The 20582-nt window shown below is 39.2% G+C and overlaps 1 protein-coding gene across 8 annotated transcripts in view; it reads left to right on the top strand.

The window, feature by feature from the left end:
• Positions 1-20582, top strand: part of FNDC3B (fibronectin type III domain containing 3B) — a 369819-nt gene that overhangs the window by 233287 nt on the left and 115950 nt on the right. For all 8 annotated transcript variants that reach the window (XM_039338145.1, XM_039338154.1, XM_039338138.1 and 5 more), the window contains 2 exons: positions 3163-3406; positions 4040-4336. In XM_039338145.1, coding sequence (XP_039194079.1) covers positions 3163-3406; positions 4040-4336 — 541 coding nt within the window. The remainder of the gene's footprint in view (positions 1-3162; positions 3407-4039; positions 4337-20582) is intronic.

Genomic DNA, 20582 nt, shown 5'->3' on the forward strand with positions numbered 1-20582 from the left:
TATTCTTTTTATTCTTTTTGTTTTCTTGTCATTTTTTTCCTTTAAAATGTCTTTAAAAAAAACAAAAAACAAAAACCCTTTATTAGAAATTATGATGGAAACACTAAAATAATTGGTTGGCATCTGTCATCTTACACTATTAGGCCTTGAACTGGATGACTGTTTGATTTGTTCACATTACCGGCATCTCTGCTCTGGAAAAGTCGGTCTCTCAAATCAACTCTCACATTATTTTATTTCATTGTTGTTGTTGTTGTTGTTGTTGTTGTTAATATTATTATTATATAATTATTATTATTAAATTTATTTGCCACCCATCCATTGAAATGGCCTCTGGGCGGTTTATGGCATAAAAAACTAGAATCAATAAATATTCCTAAGCCAATAAAATGACAATTACCTTCAAAGTAAAATCATGGTCATAAGATGGGGAAGTTGGGGGGGAGGCAGGGGAGATGGGTTTATGAGTTTATCCTGGCCAGAACTGGGGGGGAAAGACAGAAGAACTGGAAAGAAACTCTGCTTGACATAAAATCTATGAAAGACATCTAAAGAGCAAATGGGAAGCCGCTCTTATCATGAGAAAACAAAATTAATGCCTTTATTAGGACTAATTGAAATGTCACAAAAGAAGACAGGTTGTTGATACAGATGATTGACTGAGTATTGCTAATATACTTGGCTAATATGTAGTAAATGTTTGTTAATCATCTCCTTAATTCAGTCTTACAAAGAACAGCAATTCATCCACTGCTCCCAACGTATCCCTTACTTTAGCCAAAATACTGTATGTTATCTATATAGCCAACCTTTTGTAAATGACACCTCAGATTTCTGTCAAAGGTGGATTACCATTGCTTGCTTTATTCACATAGCAGCTTAGGGCAGAGGACCCCAACCTTTTGGGCACCAGGGACCGGTTCCGTGGAGAGAGGTTTTTCCGCGGACTGGAGGGTGCATGGGTTTTGTGTGCTGCCTGCATCCCATGGATGGGGCTTTGCTTGTTTGTGCAGACCGGTTGCTGGCATGCTGCGGCCCAGTACTGGTCCATGGACCACGGGTTGGGGACCCCTGACTTAGAGAACAGATAATATAATTAAAGCACAATATTTAATAGTTCTTAAAAGTACCGACAAAATTCATATTTATAACGTGAAATCCACCCTAAGTGTATAATAATTGAAATAGGGCTTGGAACAATTAGAATAGGATTAGAAGTAATAAGATATGGGAAGATCTATCAGTTGAGTAACAATTAAAAGACTGACTATTTTTCTGAACTGCATTCGTTTCCTCTCTCTTTTGGCCCAACCTTATTTCTAACATAAACCAAACCTCTTGGGATAAATTAGGGGGGGGGGGACTTTTGTAATTTATAGGCTAGAAATATTGGACTGATGGGCCTCTGAAATTACATAGATTATCTAAGACTTGACGTAACTGCAGATTCAATCAATTTATGAAGCCTTGGGTAAAGGTCCAAAAGGACAGATGTATGGAGCATCTAATTCCCATGGCAATAATCAAAGTGAGACCTTCCTTTAATCCAAGGACAATTAATACACTGTTTGACAGAATCTAATCTACTCCTCTAAAGCTAGAATCTTTGAAGCTACATCATTTTCGGGAGAATAGCTGAACTTGGAAAGCCAAGTACACTTGGAACTTGGCACTTTCTGGGGGTTAAACCTGATATAGTGGCAACTGTCTGATCAATTGTTCCAACTTTAGAATTCAACTGCTAAATTATTTTATTCTTCCCAACATTTTTTGGATGGCAGCCACTACTTTTTTTTTCTGCAAGCCCAAATTCCTTTATACTTTCCAGCAGGAAAAATGCAAGCAAGCCAACCATCAACAGCTGTTCGTTTGCCTTTTCCTTGTTCAAAACATTCAAAAAAAAACCCAACTAAGTAGGCAGTACTCCACCCTTTGGAAATGACCTAGGATGCTCCTTTTGGTCAAGAAAAATAAGTAGACCCTCAGTCAGTTTGATTGTCTTCCTCTCATCCCTTTTTCTCTCATGTACTTTTCTTTCAATCACTTAATTCAGAACTGGACCTCCAGTTCCAGCATCTTGGAGCACAATCTGCCGACAACACAGACATTTGGAAGCAATCCATGGATGAGAGAGACAGATTCTTCTTGCCCTTTAGCTTTTAAAACCAGCAACCCATCCAAACATATTTATTTGATAAAATTTGTAGGGTCACTCACTCTCAGTGATTCTGGGCAACTTACAGAAGTAAAGCCCAGTATACAAACAATAAAAACTATAATCCCTACCTACCAGCAACAACAATCAAGTCAATAAAAGAGCTCCATTCCACAGGCCTGTTGGCAAAACCAAGTCTTCAGGGCCTTGTGAAAGAGTGTCAAAGTGGAGGCCAATCTAATCTCAGGTTTGATGTTCCAAAGAGAAGGAGCCACCATAGAGAAGGCTTTCCTTCTGGGTCCCACCAGATGTACCTCTGTAGGAGAGGGCACTTGCAACACTCCCAAGCCATATAGGGCATTGTAGGTGACAATTAACTTCTTGAATTGTACCTGAAAGCAGATCGACAGTCAATGCAGCTCCTGCAGGAGAGATAACACCTGTATACATCTGGGTCTGCACAAAACCAAGCAGGCCACTTCATTTCAAACCAGTTGGAACTTTATATGAAATATCCTCTGTACAGTGATATAAACCACAATAGGCATAATGTCTGCTTTGGCTGTTAAATCTTGATTTCTGACACGTCTGATTTCCTTAGTTTTTGAAATCCCTGCTTTTTCCATCATCAAACTCCACAAATAATATTAAACAAAAGACACTTGTTGGTATTCACCCAGTTCCTTATGCTGGCATTTGAATTCGTGCAAAAAATAAATCGTGTCCTTTAAAAGGACAAGTAACTTATGCATGCCGGCGCTACTTTGATCTCCATTCAAATTCTGATTGTTCAAGCAATTACAAAATGCCTTGCTATAATTAGGAGGGCTGCCTGAATGTCTGCTGTGAGCTGTTATCATGGAAATTTCTGGTATTGGATGGTCTTCCTTATCCTATATAAAAAAAAGCTTTTCTGTTTTTTGGAAGGAAAAGAATGACACATGACTGTTATTATTTCAGGCAAAAAATATGCTAATTTTATTCACCCGGTTGCCTTTCCTTTGCAGGTATTAGAAGACAGCACAGGTGTTCGGAGGGTGGTGGTCACGCCTCAGTCTCCAGAGTGCTATCCTGCTAGTTATCCTTCTGCCATTTCTCCCACTCACCACTTACCACCGTACCTCACTCATCATCCTCATTTCATCCATAACTCTCATACAGCTTTCTACCCACCTGTTACCGGGCCTGGAGATATACCACCTCAATTTTTTCCTCAGCATCATCTTCCGCCTACCATTTACGGAGAGCAAGGTAAACTCAACTGTAAACATTTCAAATCTAGGCTACATGTTTGCTGCACTGTCTTTAATTGTTGAAACAGGACGGGCACAAGCAGTCCTCAACTTACAACTACAATTGGGACCAGTGTTTTCATTGCTAAGCAAGACAGGTGTTAAGCGAGTCGTGTCAGATTTTTCTGGGTTTTTTTTTTGTCACAGTTGCTGAGCAAATCATTGCTGTTCTTAAGTGGATCATGTGGTTATTGAGCAAATCCAGCTTCTTCCCACTGACTTTGTTTGCTGGAAGCCAACTGGGAAGATCACAGATGGCAATCACATGACACCAGGACACTGCAACTGATTGCCAACATTTATGACGGTTGCCATGTCCCGGGGTCATGTGATCACCTTTGGCCACCTTCTGACAAACAGAGTCAATGGGTAAGTCAGATTCACTTAACAGCCGTGTTGCTAACTTAACAACTGCAGTGATTCCCTTAGCAACTGTGGCTATAAAGTGGAGCAAACCTCACTTAACAAGTGTCTCACTTAGCAACAGAAATTGCGAGCTCAGTTGTCGTAAATCGAGGACTATCTGGAAATAAATGCAGATGGAATTTGCATCGGAATCTGAACTGCATCTCTTGATCTTGTTTCATTTCAGAAATCATATATGGAATGTCAAGTTACATAACCAGGGAAGATCAGTACAACAAACCGCAGCACAAAAAAATCAAGGACAGACAGATTGATCGCCAGAACCGTTTGAACAGCCCCCCTGCCATCTACAAGAGCCACCCAGCATGTACGACAGTCTACAATGGTACCCTCAAGACTCAAAATGGGGCCACCAATGGGGCAGGAAGCATTGGAGGCGTAAGTGGAGGAGGGATGCCAATCGTCAAAAAGGCGGAACGCCGAGCAAGAAGCAGCCCCAAGACCAGCGACCAGGATTTGCATGGTAAAGCCACCCATCTTTTGCTCTCCTTTCTTTTCCGTTTTTCTTTTCTTTTCTTTTCTTTTCTTTTTTTTTTTTTTTTTGCATTTCTTCCTATCATTTCGGATTTCTGGAAACAACCTAGGAGAAAAATATAGAAATACAAGGGACCCAGGCCATGTGCAGAAAAGAGTTATGTATGTGTATGTATGTATGTGTATGTGCGAATATATAAATATCTGTGTATATGTATATGTGTGTGTGAATATGTGGGTGTGTATGTGTGTATGTATATGAATGCAGGGCTTTTTTTTTTGTCGTAGAACGCCCAGAACGGAGTTCCGGCACCTTTTTTGGATGGAACATTGTAGGGTAGGCAAGGCGGGTTGTATGACATGTGTGAGTTCCGGCACCTTTTGTTTTTACAAAAAAAGCACTGTGTGTGTGTGCGTGTGCGCATGCGTATCGAGGAATGTGTTATTGAATATATATATATATATATATATATATATATATATGTAGGTCTTTGGTTGTTCGGGTTTTCTCCCGAACAAATTAACCAACCTACTCCAAGACTCCACATACAAACCCCTAAATACAGATCCCACCACCTACCTGGAAAAAACCACCAGATCCAAAATAAAAGCCTCCCCCATTAGCGAAGAGATCCAGCAAAGAATCATTCCCAGAGAGAAATCATCCAGATGCCCCAAACTCTATGGTCTCCCCAAGATACACAAAGAAGGAACCCCACTCAGACCTATAGTCAGCTCCATAGGCTCACCTCTACAAAACCTAGCCAAATTTCTCGCCAAACAACTACAGCCCTATGCAGAATCCATCACCTCACACGTAAAAAACTCATTCCAGTTTATAGAGATCATAAAGAAACAAAACTTACAGCCCAGCGACCTACTAGTGAGCTTCGATGTCATATCCCTCTTCACCCAAGTGCCTATCAAAGAAGCCTTGACAGCTATTCAAAACAAATATAACCCCCCCAAACACATCTTAGATCTGACCAACCACTGCCTATCCAACACATACTTCATCTATAATGGACAAAAATACAAACAAACAGAAGGAGCACCCATGGGATCACCCCTCTCACCTGTCATTGCCAACCTCTACATGGAACACTTTGAAACCCAAGCTCTAGAAAAATCAGATCACAAACCCAAACTCTGGCTCAGATACGTAGACGACACCTTCATAATCTGGCCACATGGAAAGAAAAACTGGACAACTTCCTCACACACCTCAACAGCCTACACCCCAAAATACAGTTCACCATGGAAACAGAAGCTAACAACCAACTTCCCTTCCTGGATGTCTTAGTCTACAAGAAATCCAATGGCTCCCTAGGACACACCATCTACCAGAAGAAAACACACACAAACCGCTATCTGCACGCTCTCTCACACCACCACCCAGCACAGATCAACTCTGTAGCCAAGACACTCATCTCCAGAACAAAACGCTTAGCTGACGAACAACACCTAAAACCCGAACTACACACTCTCACCAATGTACTAACATCCAATGGATTCCATAGAAATAAGATTACAAACCTAATCCAAAAAGAAACCCCCACTAAAATCCAAGACAAAGAACAAGAAAACGGCAAAGCCCTCCTCCCATACATAAAAGGCACCACAGACAGAATCAGTAAGATCCTCCATAAACACAACATCAAAACAGCATTCTGCACAAACAGAAAAATATCCACCATCCTTAGAAACCCCAAAGATAAAATTGAATTAGAAAATCAAGGAGTATACGAAATCCCATGCACCACTTGTCCCACCACATACATCGGACAAACCAACAGAAGAATAAGTGCACGCATTGAAGAACATAAGAACTCAGTCAAAAAAGAGGAACCAACATCTTCCCTGGTCCAACACCTTAAAGCCACAGGACATGAAATTGACTTTAAAATACCAGAACCATTGCCAAAAGTGAACATTTTAATAACAGAATAATCAGAGAAGCCATCGAGATAGAAAAACGCCCACACAGCATGAACAAGCGAGATGATACCTCCCGCCTACCAGCCATTTGGAAACCCGCCCTTATTGACAAACGACTCCCTAACACAAAAAATGATACCAGACCCACACTCACAAAAACCACACAGAGTCACCACCACACATCCACGCAAAAAACAAACCCAAAGCCACACCGATGACGAGGCACGACCACAAACCAGAAGCCAGACCACAGCTGCATCATTAGCCACTTTAAACCCCTCCAATCCATACATGAAGCAAACTGACACCCTCCATGAAGAGGAGACACGACCACGAACGCGAAGCCAGAAAATAGCAAGGCAGCCCAAAATCTTAAACCCCTCTGCAACTCAGACTAACCTGAGCACAACCAAACAGAACACTCCCCCAGCCAATCAGAGCACAGCCAAGCCCCTAACCATTCAGAACACACCTCCACCCAATCAGAACACAGCCAAGCTCCCACCCAATCAGTTCATACCCCCACTGGCAGTTAAAAGGAAGAAACAGCTAAGACCACACATTGCTGCTCAAAGCACGAAGCTGAAAACACCAGCCTGAAGATGACGAATGGGACTTCGTCGAAACGTCGCCAAGACACTTCCAATTTTACGCGGGAGAAAACCCGAACAACCAAAGACCTACATACAAAAAAAATATATATATATATATATATATATATATATATATATATATATATATATACACACACACATACATACACACACGCGCGCGCACACACACACACACACACACACACACACATTTTCTTAAAACTCAAGTTTTCAAAGGAAAGAGGAAACCATGGTTTGTTTAAGCACTCCGAGTTATTTCACATAGACACACAAAGCAGGTATCTCCAGCTGTTCTTATATGTTACACATTTTAGCAAAAATTTTAAGGTCAAAACCATACAGATTATGAGACCTGATATATTTATTCTTGTTCTTTTAGGCTGCAATTTTATGTTCCCCAATCTGAGACCAAGTTCCACTGAATTTCATCTTCTGAGTCAATGTTTGTTAGACTGCACAATGAAAATAGCTCAAAAGGGATTGCCACTGTTCTTGCTTCATAACTTACCTTGTCCATAGATGTACTTATTCTAAGTCCTATCACATTCAGTGGGCCTTTTTAAGTAGATAAGGAGTGAATCACTAAGATAATATTTCAGTCAATTCCCAATTAGTGCTAAAAGAGATTAATTGAAAACATACATGTTGTTTTTCAAATGATGGGCGATGCTCATTTTATAAGTACAGTGGTCCTTGACGTAGTATCACAACTGAGTCCAAAATTTCCATTGCTAAGCCGTTGTTAAGTGAGTTTTGCCCCATTTTGTGATCTTTCTTGCCACAGTTGTCAAATGAATCACTGCAGTTGTTAAGTTAGGAGCAGAGTTGTTAAGCGAATCTGGCTTTCCTACTGACTTTGCTTGTCAGAAGGTCGCAAAAGGGGATCATCACATCACCCCGGGATACTACAATTGTCATAAATATGAGTCCATTGCCAAGCGCCTGAATGTTGATCACCTGACCAAGAGGGTGCTGCAATGGTCATGAGCGTGAAAGACCATCGTAAGTCACTTTTTTCGTTGCCATTGTAATCTGAAATGGTCAGAAATGAATGGTTGTAAATCGAGAACTACCTATATCAGGGGTAGGCAACCTTGGCTCTTTTATGACTCGTGGACTTCAACTCCCAGAATTCCTGAGCCAGATGTGCTGGCTCAGGAATTCTGGGAGCTGAAGTCCACAAATCATAAAAGAGCCAAGGTTGCTTCCCCTGACCTATATGTTCCACTTAAAGAACATTGCAGGGTTTGATTTCTTCCTTCACTGCTTTTTGTCCTCCCTCCAGATTCTGCCACTTACTGACTGCTTTGATTGGCCCCTTCTTTTCCCTTGCAATTATTCTTCATTCCACATAACGATTCTGGTTGCCAGCCCTTATTTTTAGTGCCACATCACATACAAGAGATCAGCATATGCTGGCATGGAGATCTAAGCATCTGGAAAATCTCCTTGTTGTTCTGGTCGCTAGTATTCGTATTCTGAAATAAACTTGCCATCAGCGTGAACGCCTGCTGTAAAAAATGGTGAAGTGGTCATATGAAGTCAGCAGTCCTCATACTATTAATTGGGGTTATTGTAATTCTGTGACAGAGTTCTTTATATACAAAAAGCCTTGTATTTGTTCCCTGGCTTATTCAGAGAAAAAGGTCAGGGAGCAATTTAATGGAGGAAAAAAAAATATTCTACTGGAGATCCTTTTGCAGGCAAAGTAAACTTACTTGTCTCAATTTAGGGCCTTGCCTAAATTGGGATTATAATTCCCAGAATTTCTCAGATGGTAATTCTACCATCTCAGCATACTTGGAGGGGGATGGAGAAGGCTGGAAAAGGTAGTAGCTAGTTCAGGGGTAGGCAACCTTGGCTATTTTATGACTTGTGGACTTCAACTCCCAGAATTCCTGAGCCACCATGGCTCAGCTTGGAAACCTCTTCCTTTTCCCTCAGCATGCCTGGCTCAGGAATTCTGGGAGCTGAAGTCCATGATTCATAAGAGAGCCAAGGTTGCCTACCCCTGAGCTATTTGAATAAACAGAATAAGGCAGGCATGTCAAACTACCTGCCCACAGGCCAAATGTGTCACACTGAAACCATGCCCATCCCATTGCTGGCAATGGGGGGGAAATCACAATATGTCACGTGACGTCACATGACGTTGCAAATTTGACATGCCTGGAATAAGGAGTCTCCTTATTTCTGTTTCATTGCATCCATGTTGGAACCAAATTCTACTGGCTTTTATCTTTCCTTATAAACAAAGTGTTTATAATGCTTTTAAGCATTATAAAGTAATGAATTGCAATGGCCATTCTGACTGTGGAAACATTTTGAAAGGCTGGGGATAAAGGGCTAAACCTAAGCAAAAAGAAAATCAATTCAGTTAATTGCTAGAGTAAGCTGACTGAGTAAAGTCTGGTAATCTCCAAATATGTTCATGAACCAGCACAGGTAGAGATTATCAAATAATACCCAAGTTTTCTTCAAACCAGGTGTGCTATGCAGTTTAAATTCTGACCATGTTGTATAGCAGTGAAAATTAGTTATAATGTACTTCAGCAACAATGACTTATGACAGTGACAGATTGTGTGAGCTCCCTGTCTTCCAGACTATTATCTGATGGATGCTGCTTCTTCTGAATGTTAGTAAAGCTGTCTTTGATTTTTGGGGATTGCTTTTGAAATGGACAAATCATAACTAGTAGTAGACTACTTGCACAATAGCGTGTGCAAATCTTCCTTGACTCAGAATATCTCAGTTGTAGAGTGGAATCCTTTTGGAGAGAGAAAAAGAGAGAGAAAAAAAATTGAAGAGACCTTGGTGTTCTCTTGGTTGCTTTCTTGCAGATGTTTCGTTATCAAAACTAGGTAATATCATTGGTGTCCTGTTTTGATAACGAAATGTCTGTAAGAAATATCTGTAAGAAAACAACCAAGCTCAGAGAACACTAAGGAACCCTCAATTCAACTCGGAGCTACAAATATTCTCCTTTATTAGAGACAATTGAGCAAAACCAAGTTGAGGCTTGCCACCAAAGTTGATCTATGATCTGCATATGTGTAGGTGCATATGTACTTCATCACTTTCTAGGTCTACACCCACTTCACCTGCAGATGTGATAAGAAAAATTACCTTGGGACTTTCTTGCCAGCACAAGATAGCTTCCCATTTCCAGACAAAGCAAACTAAAATGTGAACTGCAGCCTTTTTCATACTACCACCGTCCAAGTGCATTGGATTCCAATTGCTCGAGTAATTTATATCAAGGGGCAAATGCAACAATTGAAAGGGGTTCACTGTTTTATTTGGTAACTCTTGAGCTTCTATAGGCAAATGTAGCCTGAATCTGAACAAGCAGTTGAGGTAAGGGCTTCAGATGTCAGAAGACAGAATTGGAGGACACCATAGTAGAGTTGCAATGCTATGGTTGCCAATGCTGAGTGTGCAGTTGCAGTAAGCTGAAACACCTGTGCCTAAGTTCAGTATTTTTGTTTCCCATGGTGATGCCTTGCATGTTAAAACTACAGTGGCATGTCTGTCCTGTCTTCCAATCAGCTGGCTGTGTTTGTTGACTTCAGCAAGTAACTTCAACTGCTAAATTGGAAAAAGGACAGCACTTTAATTGTTTGCCTTTGTCTTCTTTTGCTTTTCAAGCTGGAAGGGAGAGATAGTCTTCTGCCTTCTTTAAAGAAAACAAGCATCATTGGTTGCTTCAGGTTTACAGCTCATCTTGTGTCTGTAAAACTGGCTTCTGGAATCAAAGAACAAAGGATCTGATTGTTTGTTTGTTGTTTGCTTGCTTTGTATCCTGTCTTTATTATTTTTACAAATAACTCAGTGTGGTGAACCTATCCAACACGCCTTCCTCTTCCAATAACAACAATCCTGTGAGGTGAATAGAGCTGAGAGAGAGTGACTGACCCAAACTCACCCAGCTGGCTTTCATGGCTAAGGCAGGACTAGAACTCATGATCTTCCATTTTCTAACCTGGAGCCTTAACCACTAGACCAAACGGGCTCTCTTGTTTTTATAAAATATAGAATGTTAAGTTTTCATCTACATACCTTTAATCCCCATTTCTGCACACATCCAGTGGATACCTATACCTTTGCTATTACAACAAAACTAAACTTTTTGTGCTTTTTAATAAAAAAAGTTATATAGACTTGAATTCTTTCTGTTTCGGCATAAGAAATAAGTTATTTCTTTAGTGGCAACTGTTCCCATGAGGCTGTCCAAAATGATTTCTATTGTTGGGCTGATGTGCATTGTTTTTATATTTATAGCCATATTAAAAAATATTTATGGCCATTTTAAAAAAATGATATTGAAATAAAATTCTCTGTTCCTTCTTAGCTTTTTTGTTTTGATAGTCTGCCTGAAAACAGAATTGTCTTTCATTCAGTCTTTGTCCATTCCATATCTTTCAGTTTGGCATAATGATTCTGACATAATGATTCATTTTGCAGCTATCTGCAGGAATATACTAAGCTCTTTGTATGAGAATTGAACTTACCTTTCTATAAATGCATGCAGCAATTATATAACTCCTGTTTTTTCCCTTACTATTTGAGGTTTCACCTAAAAAAAAGGAATATGTGTGTGTGCTTGTACATTTGTATGTGAGAGTGAGTTTTATTTTATAAATGAGTTTTCTTATTGCAGAGGTAATTAATTTTAATTAGTTTGTTCAAATAATATAAAAATTGTACTGGTTCTGCCCTTTTCTCAAATATGACTTTTGACACACATATATATGTGTGTATGCACATATACGTGTGTGTTACACAAACATATTTATTGGTTTTAGCTCGAGTTGGTAATCACAGTTTCTTAACGAAGGAAATCTGGGCATCATCTATCCATCTGGATGATTTCTTAAATTCAGGGTAATTTCTCTGCACAAATAAACATATTTTGCTTTCCAGTCTTCATATATTTGTCCATAAACATTAAAAATATTAAATTGATTCCACTGCCGATATTTAGCTTATCTATTGACATCTCACATCTATGTCAACTAATAATCCAAGCTTAGCACCTGCATTGGAAAAAAAAATTAGCAATTCCTTTCCTAGAAATATGCCAGGAAAAAGTTGTCCTCTAGGACAGCTGGATGTATACATAGCTTCCCCCCCAAAAAATATTCCATGATTAAATTCTTCATATTCCAAATAAGAGGATATTCTTCAAGATACCCATTTAGATGGCTAGGTTATGTAATGTAATATTGTTCCTGTCCTTGGTTATTCCCCCAGATTTTGCAATGAGGGAGGATTTGCATGAAACACTTTTTAAAAACATCAATTGTAGTAAAATTGTCTAACAATTATTAGCAGTCTCTGGAAGTGCCATGTCATAGCTCTTCTTCCTTGGTACCCACTCTTTCTCCCTATTGTATCCGAAAGACAAAGTTAGCACAGGCTTAGATAAAGAATGGATATCAGTCACCATTAATGCAATAGTAGAATAGGGGATATGGAAGAACATCAAGCTAATAGGAGGGTCCAGAGGAAACTGGCAGGAGATGAAAAGAACTTGTCCAGGGTGTGACAGGGACAAACTGGGCAATCATGTTAAACTTTTAATAAAGGAATGTTTTGGGACAAAAATAACTTATTATAGAGCTGAGCAGTTGGCACATTTTGCATGTCAATCTTGTATAGAAAGCGATCCTGTCTTGCAAGTATTTTGCCAATCATGTGGGAAAAGTTCTACTCGTGTGTTGGAGATATTTAAATGAGCTTGAAGTAAACAAAGTTAGTGACTTCAGGAGTATATTTTGTGTCCCCATGGGATCCACTAAGTACTCATGAAAGCCACTACACCAAATTAAGATCACACTAATCTTACGCCAAGGATACATGTTTGCGGGTGCAGGTTATAATTCTGACTAGATATGTCAACGGTAATGCCATGCCAATTTAGGTGGTGAGCCAAAACTTTTAAAAATCCTTTAATCCAATTTTGGTAACCCTGTTATACAAGTAGTCCTCAACTTACAACAGTTCATTTAGTGACCATTCAAAGTTACAACAGCACTGAAAAAAGTGACTTAGGACCATTTTTCACACTTACAACCATTCCAGCATCCCCATGGACACATGATCAAAATTCAGAGCCTTGGCAATTGACTCATATTTACGACAGTCCTGGGGTCATGTGGTCACCTTTTGTAACCTTCTGAGAAGCAAAGTCAATGGAGAAGCCAGATTCACTTAACAGCTGTGTTACTAAACAACTGCAGCGATTCACTTAACAACTGCAGCAAGAAAAGTCATAAAATTGGGCAAAATTCACTTAACCACTGTCTCACTTAACAATAGACGTTTTGGCTCAATTATGGTCGTAAGGACTACTTCTACATTATGGAAAAATCAGTGTCTGTCGGTTCTTCACAGCAAAGTGTTATCTGGAAATAAATAATAATAGTAGGATCCCCTATCTGTGAACATGTTTCCAAGTCCTATACTTTAAATGAGTATGTTAGGAGTTCTTTGGTGATTTGATGAAACTATTTTATTTGTTCAATAATTTTTTAACTAAAAGAAGGGGATCTGTTTTTCTCTGTGCTGGCTCTGATTTTAAGATCTTTGGAAGCTCCATTTTCTGGGAAATTCTACAGACTTTACAGCTGCAGAAGATGAGCACAGCTGAAAAATGCTAAGACATTGAGTGAAGTCAGGTCTAGAATATCCACTGGGTCAGCCAGAGAATGCTTTTTCATAAAAAAAAATTGCAAAAAAACAAGGCAATAATTGGGAGCAACTTTGATCAGATTAGTGTGTGTAAGAGGGTGGAGGACTGTGTAGTATGAGCATATATTTTTCTGTACAAGCACTATACCCTTTTCAGGTTATATCAAGTTTGGTTCCAACTGCAACACCAGGAAAATTGTAAATGGCTTCAATTCTGCAGCTCAAATTCTAAACCCTCGAAGAGAAAATTAAAGCAAATGTTTTCACCAAAGATTTCAAATATGGTTTTCCATAGCTGATTGGACGGTTCTGCACCATGGAGGCCCTTAGTTTAAAACCTAGAGCCAAATGTGAAGTGAGGTTTGAATAGAATCCTGTTGGTTGGCTGTCTTCCCCTTAAATTGACTTGGGGTGCCTTGCCACTGCACCTGTCATGCTTCTTACCAGGATACAGTGAGCTCGTTAGAGCATTATAACCATCAAAGGTCACACATATTGAGTGCACCGGTTTACAGAGAATTACACTAAAAGCCTTTAACTACTGGAATAATTAAGGTTTTGATAGTAGATAATTATAGCTGAATAGGCAGCTAAATCATCCAACTGACTAGATTATGCAGGAAATCCAGAACTCCAGCATCTCCAAAAATGTAGAACAGAATAGAGCTGGAAGGGACCTTGCAGGTCTTCTAGTCCAGCCCCCTGCTCAAGCAGGAGAACCTATACCATCTCGGACAAGTGACTGTCTAGTCTCTTCTTAAAAACCTCCAGTGATGGAGCACCCACAATTTCTGAAGGCAAGCTGTTCCACTGGTTAATTGTGCTCATGGTTAGGAAGTTTCTCCTTAATTCCAGGTTGCTTCTCTCTTTGATTAGTTTCCAACCATTGTTTCTTGTCCTGCTTTGGAGAATAGTTTGAGGCCGTCTTCTTTGTGGCAGCCCATCAAATACTGGAATACTGCTATCATGTCACCCCTGTTTCTTTAATTCTTTAGACTAGCCAAACTCAAGTCCTGAAACCGTTCTTCACATGTTTGATCATCTTAGTTGCTCTTCTCTGAACTTTTTACAAGGTCTCAAAATCTTTTTTGCAGTATGGTGTCCAAAATTAGTTGCAGTATTCCAGGTGTGGTCTTACAAGGGTTTTATAAAGCAGTACTAAGATGATTGTCCAGGCCTTGAATACCTCCAAAGAAAACTAGGAAAAATACTTTCCAATGTATTTTATTTTATTTTGGCTTAGTGTTTTTCTTTGAACAAACCAGTGATTCGATTCAGGTAACTTGGCTGTTGTACCTTATTTTTTTCTTAAAAATAAAAAAGGATCTGCCTTTACCATTTCCAGTTAGATGACAGTATCTAGCTGACTTGGGCTGATGTCAAAAAGACAGATAAAGTAAACCAGGCCGAACCTGATTGTATAAGGATGAGACATCAACGATAAATCTCAGAGCAATAGGCTACTCCAGAAAATAATATTTAAAAAAAAAATCCTAGAAGAAGGAATTGTAAAATACTTTTATATTGTTACCAAGAAAACTACATGGAGATGCAAGGAGTCATAAGCTTGACTCAAAAAGGAGGGTTTGTTTCCCTCCAGTTTATTTTAAAGGTAATTAAGAAATAGCACAGCTAAGAATGCTTTGTGGTTCACAACCAAATTTTAGGAGAGAGTCCCAATCCAATTAATAGTGGAGAATAAGGATCTTGTGTTGCAGCGGCTCCCTTGTTTGTAACAATAACTAAAACAGTTTGTAACAAATTCAAAATCCCCAAAGAAACATATTACATTTTGAAGCGAACAAAGAAAATTTATGATTGTTGGATTGGCTGGCACTTAGCACATATTGGATAAATTCTTGATGTGTTTAGGATACAAGGAGCAGTTTCTGCGGCGGTTGTAAATGTAAGAGCATTTATTTTAATGCAAAATTTCAAAACTTGCAGTGTGTGGATTGCTAAAACGAAAATGGAGCAAGCAGTATATGACAGTTGCAAAGAAAGTCCATGGTTTAGCTGACATCTGTATGAAATGGCAGCTGGCAGTCTCCTTCTGGATCTCCACAGCAATCTGCAGAGCCAGCTTCTGCGATGTGATTTTGGCAGGCATGTTACTGTCAAACAACAGCCTTATTGCCACACAAGCCGCTGAGGAATGGTGCTTCAGGATCCCTATACATAGCTGGTGCTGAAATGCTTTGGGATTGCCTTCTCCTTGCAGAATAAGTATTTGACTATAAGAGCACCCGAGAGCTTTAGAATTTAACAGGCAGGCTGCTTATGAAAATACAGAATTTTGACAACCGTTTTATAGATTTTTAGATTATTGTTCATTTCTACAATAAGAAAATTAACTGGTTGTTGCAAAAAGCCTCTCTTCTTCCCACATTGCTTCGTCTCTTGTGGTGTTTTAATAGTTCTCCTACACAAGTGTTTGTCACAGAGCAATGTGATTGTGATCCAAATAGCAGGCTTATTGTAATAGCAGATGTTGCATCAGTTCTGGAAGTGCCATGGGTACTTAGATGGAATATTTGTATTTATCAAAATCAATTTAATGTATACTCCATATTTCCATCATTCATTTTTCCTGTTTTAGAGACAGAGTGACTCACCAGTACTGTATTGGGTTCTGGAAATGTAAATCAAGGATAAAAGTCTATAATGTGTGAATACAGATCCAGAAAAGAGGCATATTACTGGGTGTTCAGCATACAAGTAGGATATATCCCTGTAGCCCAGTGTTTTTCAAACTTGGCAACTTTAAGATATTTAGACTCCCAGAATTCCTCAGCTAGCATTTGTTGCTGAGTTGGAAAAACATTGTTATAGGCCAACTTAATGCTCACATTCCACAACAGGGTCTTTGGTCTTAGGAAAGTTATCTTGAAAGGTCATCACTACCCACTTCTCTCGCTTGCTGTTGAGGCTGAGTATAGTATTTAAGGATATATCTTTGAGAGAACCTCACCTAACTGTGTCCCCACCTTGGTTTTAAAAAAATGCCACAAATAAGCAAGGTGTGAAGGATCTTGCCCTGTTGGGATCCAGCAGCCAACTTGACAAGGATGGGGCTCAAGCTCAGAGTTAGCCTAGGGTCACTGCACAACTAGAAAAGAGCTAGGAACAATCCCCCCGCCCCGTTCCTTGGGACCTTATCTGTTTGCCCCCAAGGGAAAGCTGTCAATATGGAGAGATTACAGGCAGAATATGTGAGTCTGATTGTTTGTGCCTGAAATCCCCAGAGGTATGGCACAGAAATAACACGTTGTACCTTGTACTCCAAAAGATAGAGAATTAACTAAGAATTCTACTTCTAAGTTGTCACCAGCCATTCAGTTGTGTTTGACCCACGACCACTATCTGGATCAGGGGTCTTCAAACTCCGCCCTTTTATGACTCATGGACTTCAACAGCCAGCGGGCCTGTCTGAGGAATTCTGGGAGTTGAAGTCCATGAGTCATAAAAGGGCCGAATTTGAAGACCTCTGTTCTAGATCAGCACTCTCCCTTCTGTCTTTTACTGCCTCCTTCATGCCCCTCTGCCTTTTATGCCTCCTTCATGTCCTTCTGTCTTGTACGGCCTCCTTTAGATCTGCCATGGTCATCCCACCATCATCCTTTACATTTTCTTCAGAAGAAAAAAATGCACCCAGATTTGGGCTGGCAGCTTATTATTTAGTAATAATAATTGCAATACATCTAGACTCTGGTGAATTAATATTTTCCACGTAAGGACTGGGGGATATGATATGATATGATAAAATAGGGCTTGTGGGTAGAAGCACTGGATTTGTGGAATGAATCAACCAAATTGCAGAATGCATAGCTCTGAAAGCAATGCTAGTAAAAACAATGTGGGGGGAAAAATGAAACTAAAGATATTTCTCTTCTTCTCAGCCAGCTCTTCAAGCTGGAGAATACTGTTTCTGAATGAAGATTAAGGCAAAATTATGTACCTTTTATACATCTCTTAATGTAAAAAAAGAATATCCAAATTTAATATTCCTTCTTCCATTTGTTTAACTTTCTTATAAATATTTCCCCACTTAGGGTTTGATTTAGTGTAATGTAATGGTTCAGAGACCAAAATAGGAAATTCAGTTGCTTGTTTGCCAGGAATTTAATTACCTGAACAAACTACTGTTCACTTAGCAATTTGTTTCTAACTGCATTATAGAGATAGTAATACAGGTAGTCCTTGACTTACGATGACAGTTGAGACCAGAATTTATGTTGCTAAATGAGATATTTGTTAAGTGAATTTTGCTCCATTTTAGGATCTTTCTTGCCACAATTGTTAAGTGAATCACTTACATTGATTTTTTTTTAAGTTAATAACCTGGTTATTAACTTGGGGAATCCCCAATAACTTTGCTTGTCATAAGCTTGCAGAAGCTGATCACATGACCCTGTCATAAATATGAACTAGTTGACAAGCATCTAAACTTTGATCATGTGGGATGCTGCAATGGTCATAAGTGTGAAAAATGGTCATAAGTAACTTTGAATGGTCACTAAATGAACTGTTGTGAGAGTAACTAAACCAGGGGTAGGCAACCTTGGCTCTTTTATGACTCGAGCTGGCTCAGGAATTCTGGGAGTTGACGTCCAAGAGTCATAAAAGAGCCAAGGTTGCCTACCCCTAAACTAAATTAATTCATGTGAAATGCTTTAAAACATACTGCAACTATTTATACATTATATGTTTCATCTTATTTTTGGTGCTATCTTTAAATATAGAATACCTTAAAATTTATTATGAAATCTGTTTGTTTTTCTTGAAGGAGGAGAAGGCTCCTGGGGGCGGGGAAGGGGGGGGGCTTGATTCTTTTTTTTCTCTGTGGGAGAAGAAGCATTTTTCCCATTCTAGATTATTACTTACATACCACCAGTGATTTGTAAATTGCTCTAATCCATTATAAATAGTGTAATCAAGAGCTCATTTTCTTGTGGAGCCAAAATGGTGTTTATCCACACACAAAGGGAAAGTGTCATTAAGCTCTGGGGAAGACTTGCAAAAGAGTGTGTATCCATGTATGCACGTGTTAAGAAATTAATCTGTTAACAAATTAATCTGCCCCCAAATTTCCACACCTCTGTTTAATGATCGTGGGGCACTGCACAATTATTTGGGAGCAGAGTGGGAGGAGAAAAAAAACAAATAAATGTAACAGAAAATCCTGTGGCTATAACATCCAGAAAACACTCTGCATACAAGAATATTTTGCTGTAACTGTCACATGCCTATAATATTATGTAATATTGCATTTTGCCTTGATCAGCAACTGGTTTCGAAGAAGGAAGCAAAAGAGCCAAGTCACTTTAATGAGAGGCTTGGGAAAATGAAAGCAGATGGTCATGGATGACCAAATGAAAAGGGAGGAAAAAAGATATTTGTTGACTGAACAACATATTGAAATTTAGAATCTGGAGCGAATAAGTTTGGGGAAGATTCTGTAATATAAATGAAACACTAGTTTTGCATATAAAAGGATGGTTTGCATTTAATACTTCAAAGATGCATTCTAGTTCTAGGCTAGGATCATCTGTTGACATGTAGCCAAGGATGCATTCCTACATTTATTTCTCTTTAAGTGTTGTCTTTGATAAACAGCTGAAATTACATATAGGAAGGTTCTTAGTATTAGGTGCCCAAGGCAAAAATTCCAAGCAATAGGTCCTCTGTCACAATGCCTGAAATAAAATGATAGATAGATAGATAGATAGATAGATAGATAGATAGATAGATAGATAGATAGATAGATAGATAGATAACCTTTATTGTCATTTTTTACTGTGGGCACATTGGCACACATTAAAATGAAATTCTGTTGCTGCTCTCAAAAGTGTACACATACATAACACACATATAAACATGCTATATACATATATAGGTATATACCTACACTCTTACATATAAATAACATATACTGTATTTTCTGGCATATAAGATGACTTTCTAAACCATGCAAATCTTCTCCAAAGTCGGGGGTCGTCTTATATGCCCAGTCATCTTATACGCCGGAAAATGCCGTATTTTCCAGCGTATAAGATGACTTTCTAACCATGCAAATCTTCTCCAAAGTCGGGGGGCGTCTTATACGCCCAGTCGTCTTATACGCTGGAAAATACGGTAAATATTAATCACTATCCATCTTGAATACATAGTGGTAAGAGAAAGCTTTAAAGCTCACAAGGTTGGTACTATATGGAACAAAACTGTGACTGAATCTGGATGTTCTGCTTCAGATACCATGAAGCTTCCTTCCAGAAGGTAACAAGGAAAACAGGTCATGAAGAGGATGTGTAGTTCCCAGACAATCTTGCAGACCCTGCTCAAGCAATGCTTCTGTGCTATGTCCTGGATGGGAGGGAGGGAACTGCCAATGATTTTTTGTGCCATCCTCACCACTCTCTGCACCGCCTTCCTGTCTCAAGCAATAATGCTTCCAAACCAGACTGTAATGCAATATGACAGGATGCTATCGATCATTCCTCTGTAGAAAGTGGTAAGGACAGGGGAAGGAAGATGTACTTTTCTCATGTGACGCAGAAAATACAGGCGCTGCTATGCCCACTTCACCAGTGTCTCACTGTTGAGCGACCAAGCCAGCCTACTTGTTAACTGCACACCCGGAATTTGATACTGGTAACCATCTCCACAAGTGAATCATTAACACACAGAGGAGTGTGGCTTGAATTGACAAGCAGATTACTTGATAATTTTATTTACTTATTTTGAAAATCTATATGGATGCCTATCTTATACGATATCTTTCAGCAGTTCACAGCAAAGGCAATAAAAACACATACAAAAACCATAATATCCAGAAAGAAATCTGCTTCACCATACTTTTAATTGTGGGGTCAGCCTTCCGTATATATTGCTGAATTGTCTTAATTTGCTGAATGAACATGCCTGTACAGGAGTTAACAAATTGCATTTTCGCTGAATCTCTTTTCATTAAAAGATAGGGCCACTTTGGT

The sequence above is a fragment of the Crotalus tigris genome, unplaced genomic scaffold (genome assembly GCF_016545835.1).
Source record: "Crotalus tigris isolate CLP2741 ecotype Arizona unplaced genomic scaffold, ASM1654583v1 scf7180000017549.6302385, whole genome shotgun sequence".
In the NCBI taxonomy this organism is placed as follows: domain Eukaryota; kingdom Metazoa; phylum Chordata; class Lepidosauria; order Squamata; family Viperidae; genus Crotalus; species Crotalus tigris.